Source organism: Cololabis saira, chromosome 9, assembly GCF_033807715.1.
Source record: "Cololabis saira isolate AMF1-May2022 chromosome 9, fColSai1.1, whole genome shotgun sequence".
Lineage (NCBI taxonomy): Eukaryota > Metazoa > Chordata > Actinopteri > Beloniformes > Belonidae > Cololabis > Cololabis saira.
The window spans coordinates 24085244-24107977 of NC_084595.1; the positions used below are offsets into that span (position 1 = coordinate 24085244).

At 39.0% G+C, this 22734-nt stretch overlaps 1 protein-coding gene across 1 annotated transcript; it reads right to left on the reverse strand.

Annotated features, from left to right (window-relative positions):
• Window positions 1-967: 967 nt before the first annotated feature.
• Window positions 968-10599, reverse strand: adrb3a (adrenoceptor beta 3a). Its single transcript, XM_061728884.1, has 2 exons — window positions 8796-10599; window positions 968-2902 (listed from the first exon to the last, which is right to left on the reverse strand). Exons 1-2 carry the CDS (start codon window positions 10067-10069, stop codon window positions 2875-2877), a joined length of 1302 nt encoding a protein of 433 aa, XP_061584868.1. The 5' UTR covers window positions 10070-10599; the 3' UTR covers window positions 968-2874.
• Between the last annotated feature and the right edge of the window lie 12135 nt (window positions 10600-22734).

Consider the following 22734-nt stretch of genomic DNA (forward strand, 5'->3'; position numbering starts at 1 on the left):
TTTGTGTTCATGAAAAACACTGCAACAAGAATTGACTGATAAGACTGTGGCTCGACTTGAGATAGGATAATCGTTTCCACTCTGAGGTTGTTGCATTTTTTGCCCCGGATGATATTCCGGTCGTCACACAGCCCATCTGACCGGCTGAGCTTGGTCAGATTATTTTCAAATGTTTGGCATTCTGTTCTAAATTTGTTTTTCAAAGTCTAAAATTTTTGTAAATCCCTTTCATAACAGCTGATGATCCCAGCTCAGACAGTAGCAGGTACAGAAGTGGCTCTGGTTCCAGTGGGCAGAGGATTACTCGAAACAACATTAGGAAAACAAGATGCGTAGCAGTTTCAACAGCAATGCTTAATGTTGTGGAACAGTGGTTCCCAGTGCGTGAGTCGGCTCTCAGAACCTCCTAAGACAAACCTGAGAAATCATTAGGGAGAATGGACAATGTATTATTCTGCACGTCACTTTTATTTTGGTCCTGAGGTTATTATTTTTCATGTACTGTACTTACAACATGAAGATGGAAAAAATCCACATAAGGAAGTTTTGAAAGTATAGATAATGCTTTACGCTTAGTAGCCTACAACAATATCCGGATAAATGTCAGAATCTGATAAAGGCTATTGACATTTCAACAATACAAGGTAAACTTCAAGCCCACTTAATGTATACGCACTAAAAGTTTCGCTTGGAGGAACTAGGTTTGAATTCTGCCCACTGGAATTCATTGTCAGTCTTTGTTAGCCATTATAGCATTATAGCTTGTTCCTAGCATTGGTGTTGTTTTTTTTGTCACACACACACACACACACACACACACACACACACACACACACACACACACACACACACACACACACACACACACACATTCACATTATTATGGTGGCGTTTGCTGCCAAAGCACGTATGACCAGTATCTGACCTGTGTATACTACTGTTATGTAATGAGTTAGTTTTTTTTTGTTTGTCTTTGGATGACAGTATAATGTACTAACTCAGATTTGTGTTGTAAAACTGAAAACCTTGCCCACAAATTATTGAGTTCTGCAAATATTCTTTTTAAGCATCTTAGATCTTTTTATTACAAAGACAACATATTTTCCAAGAGGAGTTATTACTCGAAATGATCATCTTTTATTTTGTATTCAGCATGGTATTTTCACTTGTAAATAAAAGGAAATAAAAACGCCTTTATTCATAAATCCTATTAACAAAAAAGATAAATAAAAAAAAAAGTAAAACAAAACAACCAAGTGTGAGTTAGGTTACCATCCTCAAATGGGAAACTCTCTTTAATATACAGTTAAACATATTCTGCAGTTAGAATTACTGAGCTCAGATTACTCTTTAAAAAACAGGCATGAACATCGACAGTGTTACTGGAGTACGTCTGCAGTACTTGAAACAAGGAAACAAAATGCATTCATGTAAACTGGGATAAAATCATAACTACGTTTTTGTCAGGGTTAATAACAGTCACTTGTATGTATTAGCTGATTTCCCGAATCCCAACTATAAGTTATCCATTATTTCTCAGTGTGTCTAATTATTTACAAAGTTTTATAAGTAATTAGACCCAACAAGATATATTAATACAAAAATTTCATATAGAGTCAATTGTAGGTTAAAATTTTGCAGCAACAACAAAGCAACAACCCTCAACACAATGAGAGAGTCAGTGCAATAGGTTCTTACATATTTAGAGCGTTCATATGTGATTGATGTAAGAGTAAAGTCTGCGTGTTGCTCCTGTTAATAATCAGTAGTTGTATAATCTCATCAAACATATTTTTTTTTCTCATAAATTTATAAATTTGATTTCCAAAACTGTTTTATCGTGTGAGTTCACAAAAGACTGTTTAAAAATTATTTAACCTACAATGACCTTCCAGTGTCATCATACGCTGCAATAAAATAATGGCTGTCATGGAAGCTTCTTCCATCATGTCCGTTACTAGGCCATTATTGTGAGTGCATTACTTGGCTTAGATTGCCACATACAAAAAAAAAAGATAAAATTTATTAGAAATAAGGCATATAGCATATTCATTCAATATATATTCACCCGTATTTTATAATACTGTACCTTGTTTAGTTACATGTAATCTGCAGAATAAGATTACATGTGCTCTGGCATCTGAGTCTGACAGCTCTTTTTATTCATCAATATATTATGACTTGGGTGAATACTATGTACTGTATAGGTGTATACACACTATATGCTATATATACTGGTAAATAGTATCTATACTATATGTCAGTATAATTTACCTTTCTCATGAAACTACTATAACATAAACAAAAGGATTTAAAGAAGATTGTACAATCAGAGGCCAGGCTTTAGACAAAAACATGAAGGCTTTAACCAAAACACTGGAGTGGAATATCTCAGCCAACTCCTCATACATTTACACTGAAAAGTTTGTGTGGTTAAAATGTTTCTAAAGAGCCTACAACCTTGCCAGAACTCGTAGTCCGCTTTTCAATTTTCTTTTCTACAGGTTCAGTGTATCATAAATACATAACTTACCAGGTAATATTTTGTACATCATTATTTTACACCGATATTTTAAAACCACAGGCCACCAACTGTATGCATGTATCCAAAGGTTAACTGGAATGCATTTTTGTCTTAACTCTGAAACAGAAGGTATTTTGTAAACAATATGCAGATGACACTGGGAAGTTAGGTGGTCAATGTTTGCAGAGCAGCGAGCCGCAGTCCAGACCACGTCATCGGATTCCCATCGGTGGAGTCATCTCTTTGGAGCTACCTCTCACGTTCCTTTAGCTTGTCTTCACTGTTGTTTGGCCTCAGTCTTTGCAGGAATCACATTTACAGTTTGCTTCAGTAGACTGACATTTTACAATTTATCCATCCTCTTCTTGCAATGTGAAACTGGAAAGAGATAAAGGTGTTAGAATGTTACCTTCCTAAAGAAATATTCTCAAACACAGGAGAAAATCTCACAAAACAATGTTAGCTTATACATTTTAATAACAATATCAACATATAGAATAATGATAGATTGAAAAGTTTTTGTTGGTTCCAATTTTTATGAGCTTCATATCATATAGATTTATTAATATTTGCTTGTACATATAACCACTAAACTTTTTTAAATCATTTATTAATATGAAAAAGCAGCTATGGTTTACATGGAGTTCGATTTTTCAGGATTATGTTGGTTTTAGTGTTTGTGCACAAGGACAGAAGAAGAGTATGACGATAATCTGGAAAAAGCCGCCACGAGTAAAAAAAAAAAGCAGAGGGTATGTTTTTTTGATTATCTTTATTATTATTTTAATGAAATTAAATGAAATAAAATAAAGTATTAAGTCCTTTACTTTGTAACGTAATTTGTATTCTCTTATGGATTTGTCTGTGTTTCATCGTGGAACCAGCATCATAATCCTCTCATTTGTATTTGTTTAATGTATTTTCAGAAAGTTTCTCCAACCTCTTTTAATGTGTGAAACCCTTCTGCTCCCCAGCATGACACGCAATCTGATACTATCACCTCCACTGTGCATGTCTGTGCAGGAAGACATAAACTACCCTGAACCATAAGCTTCACACAAGTGAAAATGTGCATAGGAAAAGAGCATGCAGGAAACAGTTTACACTGTGGTTTCATCAGAATTGCCCACAATTTATGGAAATGGAGCCTTTTAACTCATGGGAAAATCAGCTTGCTGTGTCCCCCTATCTGGTTTCCCATCAGGATAGGATTTACTTAAAGGAGATATACAAAAAGAAATGCATTATTTATCCTATTTATAGCTCATTTTTAATCTTTACATATGTTTTGGTATTTTGAGAAATGTTTTATATCATTATGAACACATTTATAACATTTTGATTAAATCTGTTACAAAAACTGAGATGATAATATATTTCAAACTCTTATTGACCTTTATTCACCAAATACTGGATCAGTCAAATTTAATCAAACTCTGTTGCATATCAAAACCAGTCATGTGCCATCACCAGTGATATATAACTCGATAATCTGCAAACAGGTTATTGTAAAATCCAGTCCAATAAAATCTGCCTCAATAAACACATAAAAGCAAGCTATGAAGAGAAAATGTAATTCAGTAATGTACTGAAAATGTGAGTCTAAATACAGGTTTAACTCCTCATCAGAGAGATTTCCACCCTCTCAAACATTTGAATAGTGAAACTACTTGCTGTTAATAGCAAAACAGCCTCTAACTCATTTATCAAACTAGTATTTTTTGTTCCTTTTTGAATATTTGAAATAGTTTTCATTCATCAAACATTATCGGTTGCTCAAAATGCAGCTAAAATAAATCTTTATATACAGTCGCGTTATTGACCCCTTGTAGTTCATTGCTTTTTTACAAGTCCAAACCTGATGAATTTGGAGCTTTACTATTCTTGAGTGTTTGTTCAAGTCCTGGATGTCTCAGTTAAAAGTCCCTGATGAAGTGTGATTGCATCAGTTATCAGATGGGCATGAAGGAGAACACTGGAAAGTTCCCCAAGATCAACACCACCATGTTTTACTTTAGCCTGCTCCTTGTTTCATGATTTCCTGGGCTTGATCTCACTTTAAACTAACTCAATGTACAATACACATGGCAGCTGGATAGGACGCACAATTAGCATTCTGCAGAGACAAGTTCAGAATGACACAGTTCGCAGCACAGGAAACTGCACAACACCCTCTTCCTATCACACATTCAAAACGTGAAGCTGGCCTAATGCGTGCCAAATTATATATGTTAGCTGCAGAGCCTTTCTTAAGTGGTTGATGAGATCACATGGTGCCATAGGCCTCTACAAGTACAACAAGCTTAAGTTCTGCAGCAAACATATGTCACATTTAAATTCCTGCACAACCCAAGACTTGACCTGCAGGGAGAACAACACAGCAGAAATAATTTTCTTTCTTATAATATCTTTCATATTTGCTGCATGTCCATCAATGATACACTCTGGGAGGATACAACAGGCGTGGGAAATGTAATTATATCTACATATTTATTTAACTCACATAATTTGTTACAGTGATGCAGTGACACACACTTACAGCTTAAAAACACAATGCCCTGCTCAATTGCTTCGTATTAGTTGTCAACTCAAGTGTGTAATAAATTTGTAAAATATCTGCAATAATGAGCTTTCTCATGCATTTCCCTTTGCACACTAACCACTGAAGCAAAAAAAGACTTTCCCAGCACTTGACTTTTGTGAACAATCAGTTTGCAGCTACATCTGGGTGGACCCGCCTCTGTGTGCTCTTACCACTGAAAAGTGTTTGCTTTTCATATTTCAATAATAATTATCCAATTTTAACAATTAGGTTTCGTTTGCAAAGTATTAGTTTAATGCTGTTTTGCCAAATATGAGCTGTTATCTCACATGCTTCTTCTCAGCGGCGATGCATCAGTGCTGGTGTAGATCATGCTGCTGTAGAGCATGCACTTTAATAATGATATTTTACCTCGCTCTCTGGATTCTGCTCTGTAACTTTGCAGGTATTGTCCCAAAGATGAGATCTCTGGATGTTTCTCATCAAGTTCCTAAGACATCTGACAGAGACTCTGCATTTCTCTTCTGATTTCATTCTCATATTTATTCCGCAGCCTTGTTGTCAGCTGCTTCTCTACGAAACAAAATGCTCCTTTGTGAGCTTTATTGTAGTTTTTTCAATCATGCATACATTGTCTAAACACGCCACCTGCTTCATGGAGATTTTGAAAACCAACAAAACAAACTCCAATATACACATTACAATTAATGTTAAGAGGAACATAAGAGACAAAAAGCGAAGCGACATACAGCTCAACGCTGAACAACCGAGTCACGCGGTGCCGGACATTAAAGTGAATTGTTATGAAGGGAATCTGTAAAGAATTGTTCTTGTCGTGTAACATGGTATGTGCGTGACACAAGCAGAAGGTTACCCTGGATGTTGATAAGGGCAGTGTTGATGTGCCAGCATGTAATTCTATGAAAACAAAGTAACTATTGATAATGTCTGTACTTTGCAGTGTGAAGCAGCCATTCCTTAGTAACTCCTCATCTCTTTATCTGCTCAACTATATATCAGCTCATGACTTAACAGCGTACTGTATCTACCACATATCGTTCCAGGGTTGAAAAGAAATATGCATTTCTCTTAATCATGTTGACAGGGAGGACTTTGGAGATGCTTGGATGCTCCAACAGAAACTTTAGGTTACTCTGTTAGAGCTTTAAAGCAAAATCTACAGTAATCTGCTTAGAAAGGTTGCTTAGAACAACCTTTCACTTCCTTATTCAAACCTGACTTGGATTACCTGTAAGCATGTGTATTGGTGTCTTTTAGTCACCAGACTTTGCAAGCCTGCTCTCACTTAATAGTTGTAATCCTGCTCAAAGCGAAGGGTGAGCTGGCTGAGCCTTCCCCTTAGGGTGATTTATAGCTGAACACACATAACTCCTTTTATCCACCTCATTGATATGCCCATAAATGTCTCTGGTAATAGATGCCCCTTGATATCTGTAAACTGCAGAGGAGGTGTCATGTCAGGTCAAAAATGATGTGTAGTGTGTAGAGTAAATATTTAAAATGACACAGCACCAGTCCATAAAACTGGATTACTTGCAAGAGTTCACATGAAAAAGCAAGTGCCATGTGGGTAAGAGTTTTTTTCAGTCATTGAACAGACAGCTGTTTAGTATTTTTAAAGTCTATTTTCTGCATTAAATAGATGTTCCTATATTTTTTAATTCACATACACCAGTTGCACATTTTGATTTCCATTTGTATAAAATATTAACTCCCTCATCACATATATACATCAGTAATAGTGTGAAACTTGTGAAACAGTTCAACAAACAGAAATCTCTTTGACGAGACAAGTTAGAAGTTTTGTGCGATATTTGTGACCAAGCTATTTAATCTATTTTTCCTGAAGTGTCAATTTAAATCACTTCAGATACATTTTTGATTTAAGACAACATTCTAGTCAATCAACACATATTTAGCTCAGTTATTTAATTGCATCCATTCTTCATCTTCATTGTCTGTAGACTAACACGATAACTGCAGCAGCATGTTCAGTAGGCTCGCTGTCAGCTGGAGTATCAGAGCAACGAGGAACCAAATAGCTGCCCAATTCCAGTTAACCTCTGCTAATAATTTTCATTGGTTGTCAGACTTGTAAACAGCCTGTCCAGTTATAGGGGAAGTCTTGTGCATTAGAGATAAAGATTTATCTGGTGCAGGGGGCGTTGGGCAGGGCACACTGAGGCCCACCAACAGGCAGACAGCCACAACAATATTTAGAAGTGTGCCTGAAAGTGCCAAACCAACCTTTAACCCATCATAGAGACTTTACTTTCATCTTTAACATCATGCGACTCTATTGTTTCTTTAGTTTTAGAATAACACTTATATACTGGCATACAAACGTCCACACTTGCAAAATTCAGGCAAAGTATTTCATTATTGACATTGATTAATGTGTTGCATTGGTTTGTATTAATCAACAATACCTAAAATCTCTGTGCCCACTCTATCACTGGCTTCTTAAAGTGCAGTAAGTGATGGATGTGCAGTCCTCAAGTGTTTACTGAATATTGCATAACACGAAGCCTTCTGTTTGTGTGTCTGTGTGTGTACGTGTGTGTTGTACTGTGAGAACCCAATGGTTCCCAGTATTTAATAAAAATAACTTATTTTTCAGTTCTCTTTTGTGCTGTATTTTCTTTCCTGGATTGCAGTACACTGTTGTATGCGAATATGTCCAAATAGGGATAGCTTTTTAAATAATAATGATAACAGTAATGTAATAAACATAGAAAACAGTATTTTCTATCAATATCAACATTTTGAACTTTCATTTGTCTGGGGGCTACTTTTAAATCATAGAGGCCTATATTATTTTAAGCGTATAAAAAAAAGTATAGCAACCACTAGTATGAATTTCAAAGCCATATAGAGCTTTTGTAATCTGAAATAAACTGATAGATATACATATTTTGATATTTATAATACTAATAATGATATTTCCATAACACTTTGTTTATTATTTCCTTTGTGATAACATTTTTGAAGTTTGACAGTCTTCAAATATGATATAATATAATTTATTTGAACATTTATTTTGATTTATAGTTACTGTGGGCTCAGCTCTTTGCTATTGTCAAGCTCAAACAAGGTCACAAGTACACATCAGTGGATCATCACTGAGTAATGACGAGTCTGCATGACAATGTCTCAAAGCATAGAGTAATTTAAATTCATGTTCTGTAACATTGATTCTTCACACTAAAATTACCCACAGCTGCTCCACAGTGTTGGGGATCCCCCTCTCCACCCTCGCCACAGAAGCCATCACATGATAGACCAGTGGTGTAAAAAACAAAAGAAAATAAGAAATATAGATGACGAACCAGCTGTCAGAGTAACTAAAATATAAATAAAGTTTGCACTGCCTCCCTGATTTACATAACTGTCCTTAAAGAGAGTTTATCAAAACTCTTTAAATAGTTTTTTTTCAGAATAATGCACTGAAGGTTCATAACTTAATATTATGTTTTTGATAAAGTGCATTACACCATTTTTACTTTAATATAAGTTTGCTCTAATACTCATTTTTTCCTGATCTTCATGACTCCTACTGTGGCCACAAGTGACCTGGTGTGTTTCCATCATGGATATTATAAAAAATTATACACAGTCTTCAAATACTGACTGTGATTTTCGAGAAGTAGGTAATATTGTTTAAAAAGAGGAACGTGTTTTTGTGCAAATGATCAAAAAGGAACTTACAATTTGAGCTCTGCTTCTGAACGGTCACTGAACTGTGTGCCGCCATTGGACTGCGGCGGGCCGAGGGAAGCATCCTCATTTTTGCTGGCTGTGCTCTCGCTGCCCTCACTCGTTCTGCTCCGAGACTTTTGCAAAGAGCCGGCCCCGCCTGAGTCCGCCTGCCATAGAAAACAGGAGCAACGGCTCTGCAGTTCTTTATAGAAATCATTTATCCACAAGGTGGAGAACCATGGGCAGCCCAGAAGGTTCTTAAACGCAGCCCGAAACTCTGGACTCCTGCAGTAGATGATGGGGTTGAGGCCAGAGTTGATGTATCCCAGCCAGTTAAACAGTCGGAAGAGCCATGATCCAGAAATGCCACTGATAAAAATACTGACAATGTTTGCAACAAAGAACGGAAGCCAGCATATTGTGAACGTCCCCATGATGATGCCCAAAGTCTTCAGGGCCTTGTGCTCCTTGACAAGCATTAGCCGTGATGGTCTACGCTTGACACTCTTTCTCCGTCCTGCACTGTTGTAGCTACTGGAGCCCATACATGCTGATGACAGGACAATGTTGCTGATGTTGGTGGTAGGGTGAATCTGTGCTGCTGAACACTCATTCTGGAAACGCAATCGATTCTTATCTATGAGCTTGACCTGCCGTGTTGCTATTACAAAGACTTTGGTGTAAACAAATATCATTATAATGAGAGGAATGTAAAAAGAAACTACAGAGGATGAAATAGCATAAACAGGGTTGGTAGCAAAGTCACAGCAATTAGTATAATTACGGCAAGGATCATCATCTGCTCCTTCCCAAAACCCTGCCATAATTGGTACAAAAGAAATACAGGTGGACACAAACCACACTAAACAAACTATCACTCTGGCACGCAACTTACTGAGCAGAACCTTGTGTCTCAGCGGCCTTGTGATGGCTATATAGCGATCCACTGCTATGACACAAAGTGTTTCTATGCTCGCTGTCACACAGAGGACGTCAACAGAAGTCCAAAAGTCACACATTTGTTTCTCAAATAGCCAGTTACCTGTCACCAAATAGCTGGCCCCAAGAGGCACCACAAGGATCCCCATGATGAAGTCTGCACACGCTAGGGACATTATAAAGATATTTGTTGAAGTCTGTAGCTGTGGGGTGCGTGCCACAGCGATGATGACGAGCAGGTTTCCCACCACAGTGATCACTATGATGGTGACCAATACGATGAGGATCCAAGGTCCCATCGGGCTGTGGTAAGGTTCCGATAGTACAGCGCTTGAGTTATTCATCTTTCCCAGGCTCAACTCAGTCACAAGATGAAGATGTTGGGTTTCACATCAAAATTAACACAAGTAAAGAATCTTCACAAGCATCACGCAAACAAATCAAAATGAAGAGCTGATGAAGTTGTCCCGCAGCAAACAGGTTCCTTTTCTTTGCAGTTGATGCTCACATTTCACACCTCAAGATTCCTGTTTGGCAACACTTGGAAGGTCGTGTCTCTCCCTCATCTCATAGATGTGACTGTTTCTGGACCCTCTAGCAGCCAGCAACATGTTTCCAGAAAGATTCATCCAAACTGTCAGCAGAGTTGAAGCGTTATTAGTTGCAGCACTTTCTTGAATCCAACACAAAAAGTCTAAGTGTCAAGTGAAAAAAAGACTTTGGAGTTGAAAACACAGCTTTATCCATTTGAACCCAAAGGGAATTCGTTTTTCAGCAAATCTTTCTTCAGCCACAATACCACAGCTTGACTGTTGGAGATCAAGCAAGCAGCGACGCTGTTACAAGAACCACCAGAGTGCACCAGAATGGCTTCCTACTTTTGCTTTTAGCCTCTCCCTCGCTCTTTCTCTCTCTCTCTCACACACACACATACACACACACACACACTCTCTCTCTCTCTCTCTCTCTCTCTCTCTCTCTCTCTCTCTCTCAGCGCAGGTTGCTCAAGATTGCTTTGGCTTTAATCACACCATGACTGAAGCCAGAGAGGGGAGGAACTTTACCATGTGTCTGTGTTGCAGCCTTACAGGGATTATCACCCCGATAAAACTACACACATTTGAACAATTACACAGAGAAACTTACATTCATACATAAGTAGGCATAAATAAATCGCTCCTTTAAAAACTGCCATCAGACTTTATAACAGCAGCTTGACTTAAACTCTCCCTGCTCCTGGATGGACATTTCTATTCTCAATCCACTCTGTTGCTGTGTGTTTGTATTTATTAGTATTTTTTTATCTTTATTTAATTGTCATTGTTGCATATATGCGTATGTATGTGTGTGTGTGTGTGTGTGTGTGTGTGTGTGTGTGTGTGTGTGTGTGTGTGTGTGTGTGTGTGTGTGTGTGTGTGTGTGTGTGTGTGTGTGTGTGTGTGTGTGTGTGTGTGTGTGTGTGATATGTATACAGATGTATATGTGTTGATGAGTTTTCAGAATGTTTATGTAATTAAATACTGCAAAAGAAAATATAAAGACTAAAACAAGTGAAAAATGTTTTGTTTCAGATGGGACTAATAAATTATTTACAAAGAAACAATAGTGCTATTGTTGTGGCTGCTAATGTGTAGCTGGTTTGAACTACATCATATTCATATAAAACTACATTTTATATTCAGGGTATCGAAAACATCTCAGGGTTTGTTTTAAAATGATTAATAGTAGATGAAAGAAAGAAAGACAAAGTTCCGGTGTCTGTTCTTTGACTTTATTGGCAAGGTTTTTCAATCACTGAAACATATAACCTCAAACAATGAAACCATGTGAGGAGTTAAGAAGGAAAACTGAATATTTTGGTGCTTCACTTTACATCTTATTGACATCCGAATTGTGACCTGACCACATGATTTTTGTAAGACATTAGGGGCTATATAGAAGTTGAATTTTTAACAATTTTTTCTATCTTAAAAGCTTCCATTCTTTTTAAATGGTGAGGCCTTTTAATGTTTAAAGTAACTAAAATTGTTTGTATGTTCCTCTTAATTTTAGCTGAGTGGGAGTGTAAAATCAAAATGGGCATGCTCAAATGAGCCAGTTACTTTTCCACCACTGGTGTCAAAATGTCACATTAAAACTACAAAAACAACTTATAGTTTTTCTTTTAAATTCCAAATATAAACCAGCTCTTAACTTTCTGACATCTCAGATATTGTGTTGTAAGCACTGAAAAATCTACGCTGCACTTGATAAGCCATCAAGGGTTCCTGTCACAAAACTATGTGAGTTACTTGTTTGTGTATTTTCCAGTACTGACCTCTTTTTTGAATATGCACAAAAGGTTTTTTTTTTTTTTTTTTTTTTTTAAGTACATAGCTCAACTATGTGGTAACATTAAATAATGTACCAATCCGAAAAGACAATTAATTAATTGTGACCACACCTCTTCACCCCCAGCTATTTAAATTGCACATTTAAGAATAAAGTTTGGAAACAGATTTACAAGGCAGAAAGCAGGAAGGATCCCCAGCTGCAGAGCGCAGGAAAGATTTGTCTTTACTGTGACTCAGATCAGTAAATAAAATAATTGATTGCAATCTTGATGTTGCTCAAGTCGATGCACTGAAGAAGAACAACCAACCAAATGCCTTCCATGCGATTCTCTTCAGATATCCGCCCCTGCCTGAGCCGTTCCGTCGCACAACAGTTCCTTCTTTGGTCTGATGGCCCCTAACCTAGCAGCTCTGTATTTCCACTTCGTGTTTTACGACCAATCATGAATATACTGTATACCAGCTTATACTGGCATACACATACATTTACTTCATTCCACCAGTTAAAATAAAGAAAAGATAATCATTTTCATATTTTTCTTTTAATCAGTTTCAGTTCACAGTTTTACAGTTTATATGTCTCAGTAAAAGCAGACAGCATGTTATTAAAGAGTTATGTTTTAAAACATTAAATGTTATGTTAAAAAGTTCACGAGCAAACATCAATTACATAGTTCAGCTTTCATTATTGTCTGAGGATTTTGAAGTATTGTTTTAAACTGGAGTGGAGATACTGCTGTGGGGGGTGAGGGGGTTAACAAAAATAAAAACTCACTATAATTTCGAATTTGACAGGAGGTACAGCTCCTGCTTTCACTGTTGAAAGCAAGAGCCAATATCGAACTTTGAACACTTGATGAACTTTTATCTGATAAATCTATGAAAGGCTTTTGGCTCAGCGAAACATACACTATAAGCAAAATACTTCTCTGTGGGTCTTAACACAAAGTATGATGACTTGAAAATGAAAAGATGTGTGTGTATGCAATACACGGTGTACAGGTGAAAGGTAGTTCATCAAACTACCCCAGCTGGTGTTCCTCTCGAGCCGGTTCTGGAACTGATCCATCCATTCTCTATACCTGGGTATTCCTATTTAGGGTCACAGGGGTCTGCTGGAGCCTATCCCAGACCTCTTTGGGTGAAAGGCAGGGATACACCCTGGACAGGGTCCCAGTAGGATCTATTTCTATTAATTTTACACTGTATATAAACAATCAATCCAATGCCAAATTTCACTTTTATGCTGATTGCGCATAGTGTTGTATTGTACACACTGAAAACTCCTCTGATATTCATTTTTGATATGAATTTGAATTAATTTAGCAACACAACAGTATCATAACACCAGGATAATATACTGTACAATAAATGTACAAGGGAAGCTCATCTCAAATTGGCATCTCTGAACCTTTTTGTTGCTTGTAAAGATACAATTTTAAAACGTGTAAATTTAACAAAAGTTGTTTCCAGATTTGCTGAGCTGACCTCACCAGCAGATGAAATCCACCTTCCTGTTAATCATATAGAGGTTAGACTGGTGTCAACTTTCCTATTTAACACCTGTCTGCAAATAAAGAAAGAATTTCACCAAAGTGTTAAACTCGGCCTTTAAGAGCACCCCCTCCGTTTTTTTGTTTGGTCCGTTTTCATGATGCATGGCATTTTTAAAACAAATGGGTTTGGGAAGGAGTCCGGATACACACCTGCGTATTTGAATTGTATTGTATTGGAGACTGCAGTTTTGTTTAGTGTTGTTTTTTTTCCTTCTTTTTTTTTGCCATAATATACATCACACTTCCCTTCTGCTCCATTTAGATTTAAACGGCTTGTTTTTCTTTGTCTGGGTCACTTTGTCACTCAATACACAGGAAGTTGTGTACTTCTAAGTACATTCAAAAAAAAGGAAAGGCAGCCAAAAGCAAAACACTGGTGCCTTTCTTAACTTGATGACCAAGAGGCCCCATGTGACAACATTTTTGTAGATGGAGGTCATTTCTGGGGAGCTGACAGCTTGACAGCTGCTCATTTGTCTTTGTGTGAGAAGATGCCGTTGCTGGATCTGGACCTGATCCTAGAGCACTCAAGCAGGGCAGATGGCACAACCAGACTTGTTGATAGTGGACTCAGCCATGACAGATTTTTACATCACTACCCAGACAGGACTATTATAATGACATTATATTTTAAATTGCTTTGGGATATTTCAGTGGAAAGAATAACCTTGTATTTTTACTTTGTACCACTGCCATTTCTAATGTGCATATAGTGTTGATGATTTTTATTTTTCATTTCTCCTTCAAAGAAAAAAAGAGTAAATTACCTGTTCTGGCTGTGTGCATGATATGGATACACAAAATAGTACTCAGTTACCTTAAATGTAATAAATATGACATAGGCTACAAATGCCAGGCCAGAGTGGGACCAGTTTTGAGCCCTGGAGTTTCATTTCTAAAACCAGCCCATTCATTTTCACCAAAATGGAAATTACCAAAATCAAAGAACAATTCAGTATTTAGTAGCTTGTTCTCTTTAAAGAAAGCTGAATTAATGGTTTATACCTTTTATGAAAGCCATAAGCCTGCACATAACAAGTCTTAGTAATGAGTAGCTTCCAACACTGACAACTTGAATAAGCAGAACATTTGATTTACATTTATTTTTTTAACTATTCCTCATATGTGTAAGTTGCAGTGCAGCCTCTTGAATTTTTATACATGAAATGATAAATAAAACTGATTGTACCAAGCTTGTGTACAGACTGACATAAGAGACTTCTCTTGTCCTTTTGAGGTTGCAAAGTTGACATCAAAAGCCTCTGAGCACATAGAATAGAATCCATCCGTACAACTATCGTGTGTATTTCTCCTAAACTACAATCAATTCTTTTCACACATATTGTAGACCTGTAAACTCTTCATGGTTAATTCCCGGGGTCATCATTCTCAGGTGAGGATTATTTGCCGTGCAAAGGCTACAGATGTTTTGAATTAAATGGTTTCGAAGGAGGATTTTGTGACCTGTGATTTGACATTTTGCTTGCCAACACCTTGACAAGGTGGTATTTCAAAAATATATTTATTTTGCATATTTGAACATGAACTCTTCTTGTCCTTTTTGGCATTTTCAAAGTGATTTTTTTGAACACCGCATTAGTGGATGAGTTCAGACAACTTGTGATGCTGAAGGTAGCCTGTACAGAGTAATCCAGCCCTGGAAATGTCTTTGCAGGGAGGAGGGTGGAAGTGTTGCTTCAGGTAATGTCATACATGAACTCTAATGCAGCCCTGAGGCTACACAGGTACTGGGGATGTAGAAAGTGAAATGTGTACCCAAGATGTCAAGCAGAATAAGAGATGTAATTATTGTTACTATTATTTTGGATCAAAACATCAGCCCACAAGAATTCTTCCCAAAGCTTCTGACTAGCCACTTGGCCACTCTGGCTGTGCCAAAATCTTTATAACACTCCTGTTATCATCTAAAAAGTATTTGATCATCTGGAAATATGACAGCAACTGCATACCTTCTTAAAGAAACCCCAGTTTATGGGGAGCACAACACTAGCATTCGCATGCTTTGTGATGACAAGCTGTAAATAATCAGAGCAGTCACAAGGCTTTATAAAGCCTGTTCAGTACACGCTCTCTTCCCATACTGCACGCTGTGAATGTTTGCCTCCTCTCCATGGAAACGTCAAATTTGATGTGTTCCAATGTCCCTTGGCTCAAAAACTTATGTTATCTCTTTGTTAATAGTAACAGCACATGGCTCAGGCTGATCCATTTGGACTTTAATAGCCCATATTTCACTCCATAATGCAATCATTTGGTCTTTGTCGGCACTTCCATGCTTGGGAAAGAGTGCAGAGGCACCCTCCCTCTCATGTGCACTGACAAAAGTTAGTCAACATTATCTTCAGCGATGGTGATTGTATGCTGTTCTTAGATCAAGCTCGTTAAGTTGAAATGTGCTGTAGTGCCACCCACTGCTTTTCCAGAGGAAGACAAATGAGATGTTTAATATCCTCATCCCGTGACAAAAAGAGTAGAACAGACGGCACCATTTTCAATGAAAACACACAATACAAGATGGGTCAAGCAATCCCTTCTCTTTTAATGTGACCTAACATGTTTAGGGAATACATTCTGCTTAAATTATAATAATCCCACAGGATTTTTTTTCTCCTTTTTTTGCACCACACTGTAGTTTGTTGTGACTTCTGTATGTCTGATGCTTGGAATGCCTCTCATGAGTTTGTTTGGTTTTTTGTTTTATTTGTTTGTTTTGTTTCTTTTTTCATTTGCAGAGGAAACTCTCCATTAGCTCGAGAAACTAATCAAGACTGGGAGGAGTAGTGTGGCTGCAAAACTAAAGTAAAACTTCAAACAGTGCGACAGTAATGATGATTCTATCAAGAATAAAACATTTGTCATTTTGCTTAACTGATTTTGTAATACACAATCTGAAGAAAAGGAGTCACTGAAAACTATTTTTGACCAGTTAACATTTCTTCCTCGTGTTTTCATACCATTGGGAATAAAACCAAAGGGCTGTTCCCTTGCCAGAAAATACTATAGAAACCATGTGCTGAGGTGAGAGGAAGCTGACTTAGAGCCAAAGTTGTTCAGACTTCCGCAACTAGTATCATATCCAGAGTAAATCGTTGTGTCCTGAGTGAAACCATATGCTGACGTATTCTGGGGATCTATACAGGGAATACTGAGGTTTAAGGGTACCAATGGCTGCTGTCCTCTCATACATAACTCTCTGAGGAGGGATGTCCCAGATCAGTGTCTATTTTGAGAGCCATCTGAAGTATTTGTTCTTGACAACCTTCCATAAATGCGTGCAGATGTCTCAAATCTCAAGCACATGTTTGTAATAAAAGAAAAAGAAAAATTGAGTGATACCTTAAGATTGGGATTTAGAAAAAAAAAATTACATCATTAATGGTTCATTCTATTGATATTCCTCGCATTTTACCTCATTATTAATAACTTATGTTCCACTGAGATCAAAACCTATTATCTGAAAATGTATTGGGAGCAAGTGTGAATTGTTTCTCTTTAATTAAAAGCTCTAATTGTCTTAAAGTTTGAACAAAGAATTGGTTAACATGCTTTAATAGTAAAACAAATATGAGTTTAAATAAATAGACGGACGGACGGACAGACAGTTACCTTTATTTGTCACTGTATCAGGACAAAATGAGATTGCAACTGCCGAGTCCAGTAGTATTAAAAAAACAAAGAGACAAACATACAATCACATGACGAAGCCACACATTGTACAATATGAAGACATATCACATCAGGTAGGAAAAACACAAGATACAGACTTTACAGAGAGCAGGGTAAAGTGCTGAGTGACAGTATTGCAGTATAAATGAGTTAATCAAGGAAAAAAAAAAGGGGGTCTCCCGCACACTGTAAGGTCAAGTGCAAAAAACTTTAATAGGGTAAACAAAAAAGCAACGTTTCGGTCCACAGGACCTTTCTCAAGCAGAGATTTTTTCCTTGATTCACTCCTACCAACTCCTACGCACCTGTTTCACCAAGTCTTTTTTAGGTGTGCATCAGCCTCCAGACCTTTACAGTATAAATGAGTTATAAATAAGTTAAGTTTGAATTTGCATTTGATATGGGGAGTGTATTGCACTGGATGTATGGAGTCACCATGTATGTTTGTTGAGAGACTGAATGGCTGTGGGGAAAAAACTGTATGATAGTCTGTTTGTCTGTGTTTTAATTGACCTGTAACGCCTCGTGAAGGCATCAGTTCGATGAGGTGATGGTTTTTATGCCCAGCTTGTCAACTACTTTCTTTCATCTTCTGCTTTGATATAATGCAAGTGATGATGCACACAATTAACAGAAGAAAAGCCTGAACAGTGTATGAATCATGGGTTCGCACCAAAGGCTCCCTACTGCTTGGACAAGTTTGAAACGTCTTTCCTTGGAAGCTTCCAGAACGCATCCAGATCAGATTCCCGAACCAACTTAACTAGCTTCATTCAGTGCAAAGTAGCACTCTCTGCACATACTCAGCAGTCACGTGGATACCCCGACCTTGTCTGCCATTCCTGACCAACATTTATCCAAGTCACCACCAGATATACTCAGTTGATAGCTCAGCTTGTTTCCAGTATCCACAACACATCTTGCGTTATAGTTGCAATATCAGTGATTAATCTCTGACAAAGGGTATACTAGTGCCAAGGATACGCAACTATAAGAGCCGTTTCTCTGATTTAAGGGCACAAAGAAGCCATTCTGTCCTCCATCAAGGAAAATTTCAATGTTTAAGGGGTGAAATTAGGATCTACAACCACAGCCAAATTTCGCCCTCTCCCAATTCTGAAGTGAATAAAAAGTTCAACCTAGATTGGTTCCAGAGTTTGTGCTGTGTGCCATGTCCCTATCACCACTTTCAGCCACCAGGCATGACCAGAGTACCAAGGCCTCCAGCTTGGATTTTTGCCCAATCCTTGAAGTGCTAATTTCTTATGAGTGGAGTCCACAGAACGATGGTCCCACGTAGATTGTTCAGTCTGGGTTCATCCACATCCTGACCAGGCTGCTAAGCCTCTCCCTCAGGCCTGGTTCCATGGGTGAAAAACTTCTTATTCCTTATATGAATGAGGTCTCTTGGTACCTTGTTAAGTTTATCCTACTGGTGTTTAAGTAGAGTTTTTCCTGGTACCTCAACCACAACAGTTTCAGAGAAGCAAATTGCGTCTGATAACGTTGCTCCTACGATCACTCCAATGTTCCACTGAGATCAGTTTGGAGATATCTCAGTCCTCTCCACCACAATAATGTAGTGATTCATGAAAGGAAAAACCCAAAACGCATGATGTCTCTTTGCAGAAAGAAGTCTGTGATATTGTGGGTTCACGAAATGGAAATGCTAATATCGTAATGAATGAACTGTGAGGAAAGAATTTAACCATTATCTACGTAGACGTTATATTTAGCAGGTTTTTAAATGGCTCCTCTATTTAGGCAGATTCATGAGACCTAAATTGAAATTTCACAGGACAAAAGAAAAGAAATATACAGATTAAATGACAAATGCTTACATCTTGCAAATGTTTCTATATATTACCTTACAGACAGACAGTAAACTGTATAAACAGAGAAACTACCACAACTAACAATAGATTTGGGCAGATGAGATAAAACTGGAGCTTGAAAATAAGTTTACCCATGAGGTCTCGGTGCAGACCATGGTGTAACAACAATTGTCAATATCTGTGCAGCTGTGAAAGAGTCAAAGGTAGTAGCAAAACCACAGGCTGGATTTTTCTATTATATAGTAATCTCCCAAAAAACATACGGACTGGAGTTGGTGATGTATAGACAGAGTGGTCAGTCTTACCAATTGGAGTGAAAACATGGATTGTATGGACTGGATTTTCAATAATATGATTCTCTCTTTAAAAAAGTGAGTAACCCTGTCTTGCTCAGAAAAGTAAGAAGAAGTCATTCAAAACAACTAAAACTTTGGTTAACTATTCGTAAAGGGGGATTAAGAATATTTTAGGTAAAGCACTACTGACAGAGTTAAAAACCCTCCCTAAAACAGGCCTAATGGTGTCCCTGGCTCTCAGCAAACAGTGAATTGCTCAACAAAACCATTGCATCTCAACTTTCTATTTTTGATTGATATATCAATTACTTAACTGATTCTGATTGTTGTCACCATGACATAGTTTGACTTGTCCAAACTCTTAAAATGATTAAAATCAAGGGCAACAAAAGATGTTCAAGTGGTGGGACATATATCAATTGATATTAAAAATACTTTCCAATAAGTGCAAACAAGCCTTTCTTAAGTTCTTATGTTTAATACTATGGCTAAGCAACCATCCACTAAATGCATGTTGAAGGGTCCATTCTTTTAATAAAATACCTGGTTTGTAAGGTTTCTGAAAGTACTTCCTTCTAGAGAGCTCTTTCTAACGTCACAAGCAACATTTCCTTGTATGGTCATATTCTCCAGGTAGTGAACATCAACAAGAGAAATAACTTTCTAAAAGTGTAAATTTACTACACAGCAGGGGTTAAAAATGTTTTCTAACCTGATGGCGCTCTTAATGCTCCTTACTATGAATTTTGGTTTCGTTTATAATATGACTCCAAAGAAATGGGATTTTGGTGAAGAAAAGGAGGCTGACAATGGCCCAGTGCAGGCACTTTTGGCGCTTTTAAACTAGTACCTACTCAGCACGACTCGACTCGTCATGCCTCGTCTCGCCTCCACTCACCTCGTTTGTTTTTAGACACCCAGATGAGAAGGGGGCGAGTTGGAGTGAAGCTGCTGTGATGTATTTGATTGTGTGATCTAAACGGAGAAGACAACAACACTAAAGATGTAGAGCCTAGAGGAGATGATATATGTGCTGCTGGGTCTGTGGCTTGTGTTCAAAGTTAAAAAATGAGATAAAGAAGCTTCAAGCGGCAACCTTTTTTTTTTTAAATTTTGTTTGTTTGTGTCGGCGCTGCTGAAAAATCAGCTGGGAGTCGCGAGTGACAGAGCTCCTAGTAGATCTGGTCATTCCTTTTTTTTTTTTTTTTTTTTTTTTACCTTGTCTGCACACATATTAATGATTGATACCATGAAGGTAGAAACCAAAGGTATATATATGTGCATTATTACTATATTTAATATATATACATATATATACGCATACATATGCATACACATACATAAATATACACATACAAACCCAGTGATTTTTTTTTTTTTTTTTGGGGGGGGGGGGTGACGACATCCACTGCCAATCCAGGAAGCAGGAACACACGGAGACACACGTCAAGCACTGGAAATCTGCAACAAAAAACCACAAACAAAACACGAAACCGGCACGGAGCCGACCAAAACACGAACAGCAATCGACCTAAATCTTGAGATCTGATCGCAGTCTGAGCTAAGCTACCGCTACCGCTACCTAACCCCAAAAACTACAGAGCAAGCATGCAGGTGAACAAGCCAGTGTGTATGTCTATGTGTGTGTATGCGTGTATGTATATGATCATGCGTGTGTGTGCCTGTCGGATAAAATGAGGAAGCCGCGAGCTGCTCCTGTGCTGACTTCCGCTTCCTGATTCAAACGTCTGACGGCCCCGCCCCCAGTCCAATCGGTGACGCGTATTGTGATGACGTCAGATACAGGGCCGACTCAGCACGCTTAGAACCTCAACAGAATAGATACAGAAAAGGTATCTACTCGGCACGCCTCCACCCGCCTCAACCCGTAATGTAAAAGCGCAAAACCGGGGCGTGGCGAGTCGAGTCGCGCTGAGCAGGTACTAGTGTAAAAGCACCATTTGTTTCCTCAGAGTGGCTGAACCCCCACCAGGCCCAGACTCCCCCCTGCACCCCTGAAGCACTGTGCCAATCAACTGTCTCTCGCTGTTTACAGACATTTTTAACACCTCAGTGGAGACCTGCCATGTGCCAACCTGCTTCAAGACCTCAGCCATTGCCCCAGTCCCTAAAAGGCAAGGATCACAGGACTTAAGGACTCGCCCTGACTTTCCGTGGTCATGAGGTCTTTTGAGCGCCTTGTCCTGACTCACCTCGTCACAGACCCTCTCCTGGATCCCCTACAGGTTGCGTCTATAGTGTGAGGAACCAGAGCGGCCTCCCCACGTACAAGGGGACAAGGCAAAACTGGAGCTTGGTGATGAGGTGTAAAAAGAACCTTGCAGAGCGTAGAATGCCACAAAAGTAAGGCTTTTTATTATATGCCAAAAAGCACAAAAACATACAGGCGAAGGCAAAAATCTGTATTCTACAAAAAAGGCACAATGGGGCATAGCCTCTCTGCAAGCTATCAAATCAGCAGCCCCTCTCTGGTATACGGCTGCTGTTTTTAAACCCAGGCAGGGTGGAGAGGTTGATTGGACACAGGTGGGCTCCAATTAGCAGAACCAGGTACACCTGTGTGCTGCTCCCCCGCAGACCACGCCCAATTCTCCACTCTGCCACACACATTAAAAAAAATGTCCGGTGATGGTGAGAAGGGGAGGGGTTGCTCACTTTCTCACACTTCCCTCCCCCTCTGGAGTCTCGCCAACCCCGTTGCGAGACAGGAAAACGGCCATTTCCTCCGGTTGCCGGCCGCTTCCTCCCAGTTGCCGAGGACGCTTCCTCCCGGTATCCGAGGACGCTTCCTCCCGGTATCCGAGGACGCTTCCTCCCGGTATCCGAGGACGCTTCCTCCCGGTATCCGAGGACACTTCCTCCCGGTATCCGAGGACGCTTCCTCCCGGTATCCGAGGACGCATCCTGCCGGTTGCCGAGGACGCATCCTGCCGGTTGCCGAGGACGCATCCTGCCGGTTGCCGAGGACGCATCCTGCCGGTTACAGACCTCCTCCTGGTCACCGGGTCTCCCAGACTCCTGCTGGTCACCGGGTCTCCCAGACTCCTGCTGGTCACCGGGTCTCCCAGACTCCTGCTGGTCACCGGGTCTCCCAGACTCCTGCTGGTCACCGGGTCTCCCAGACTCCTGCTGGTCACCGGGTCTCCCAGACTCCTGCTGGTCACCGGGTCTCCCAGACTCCTGCTGGTCACCGGGTCTCCCAGACTCCTGCTGGTCACCGGGTCTCCCAGACTCCTCCTGGTCACCGGGTCTCCCAGACTCCTCCTGGTCACCGGGTCTCC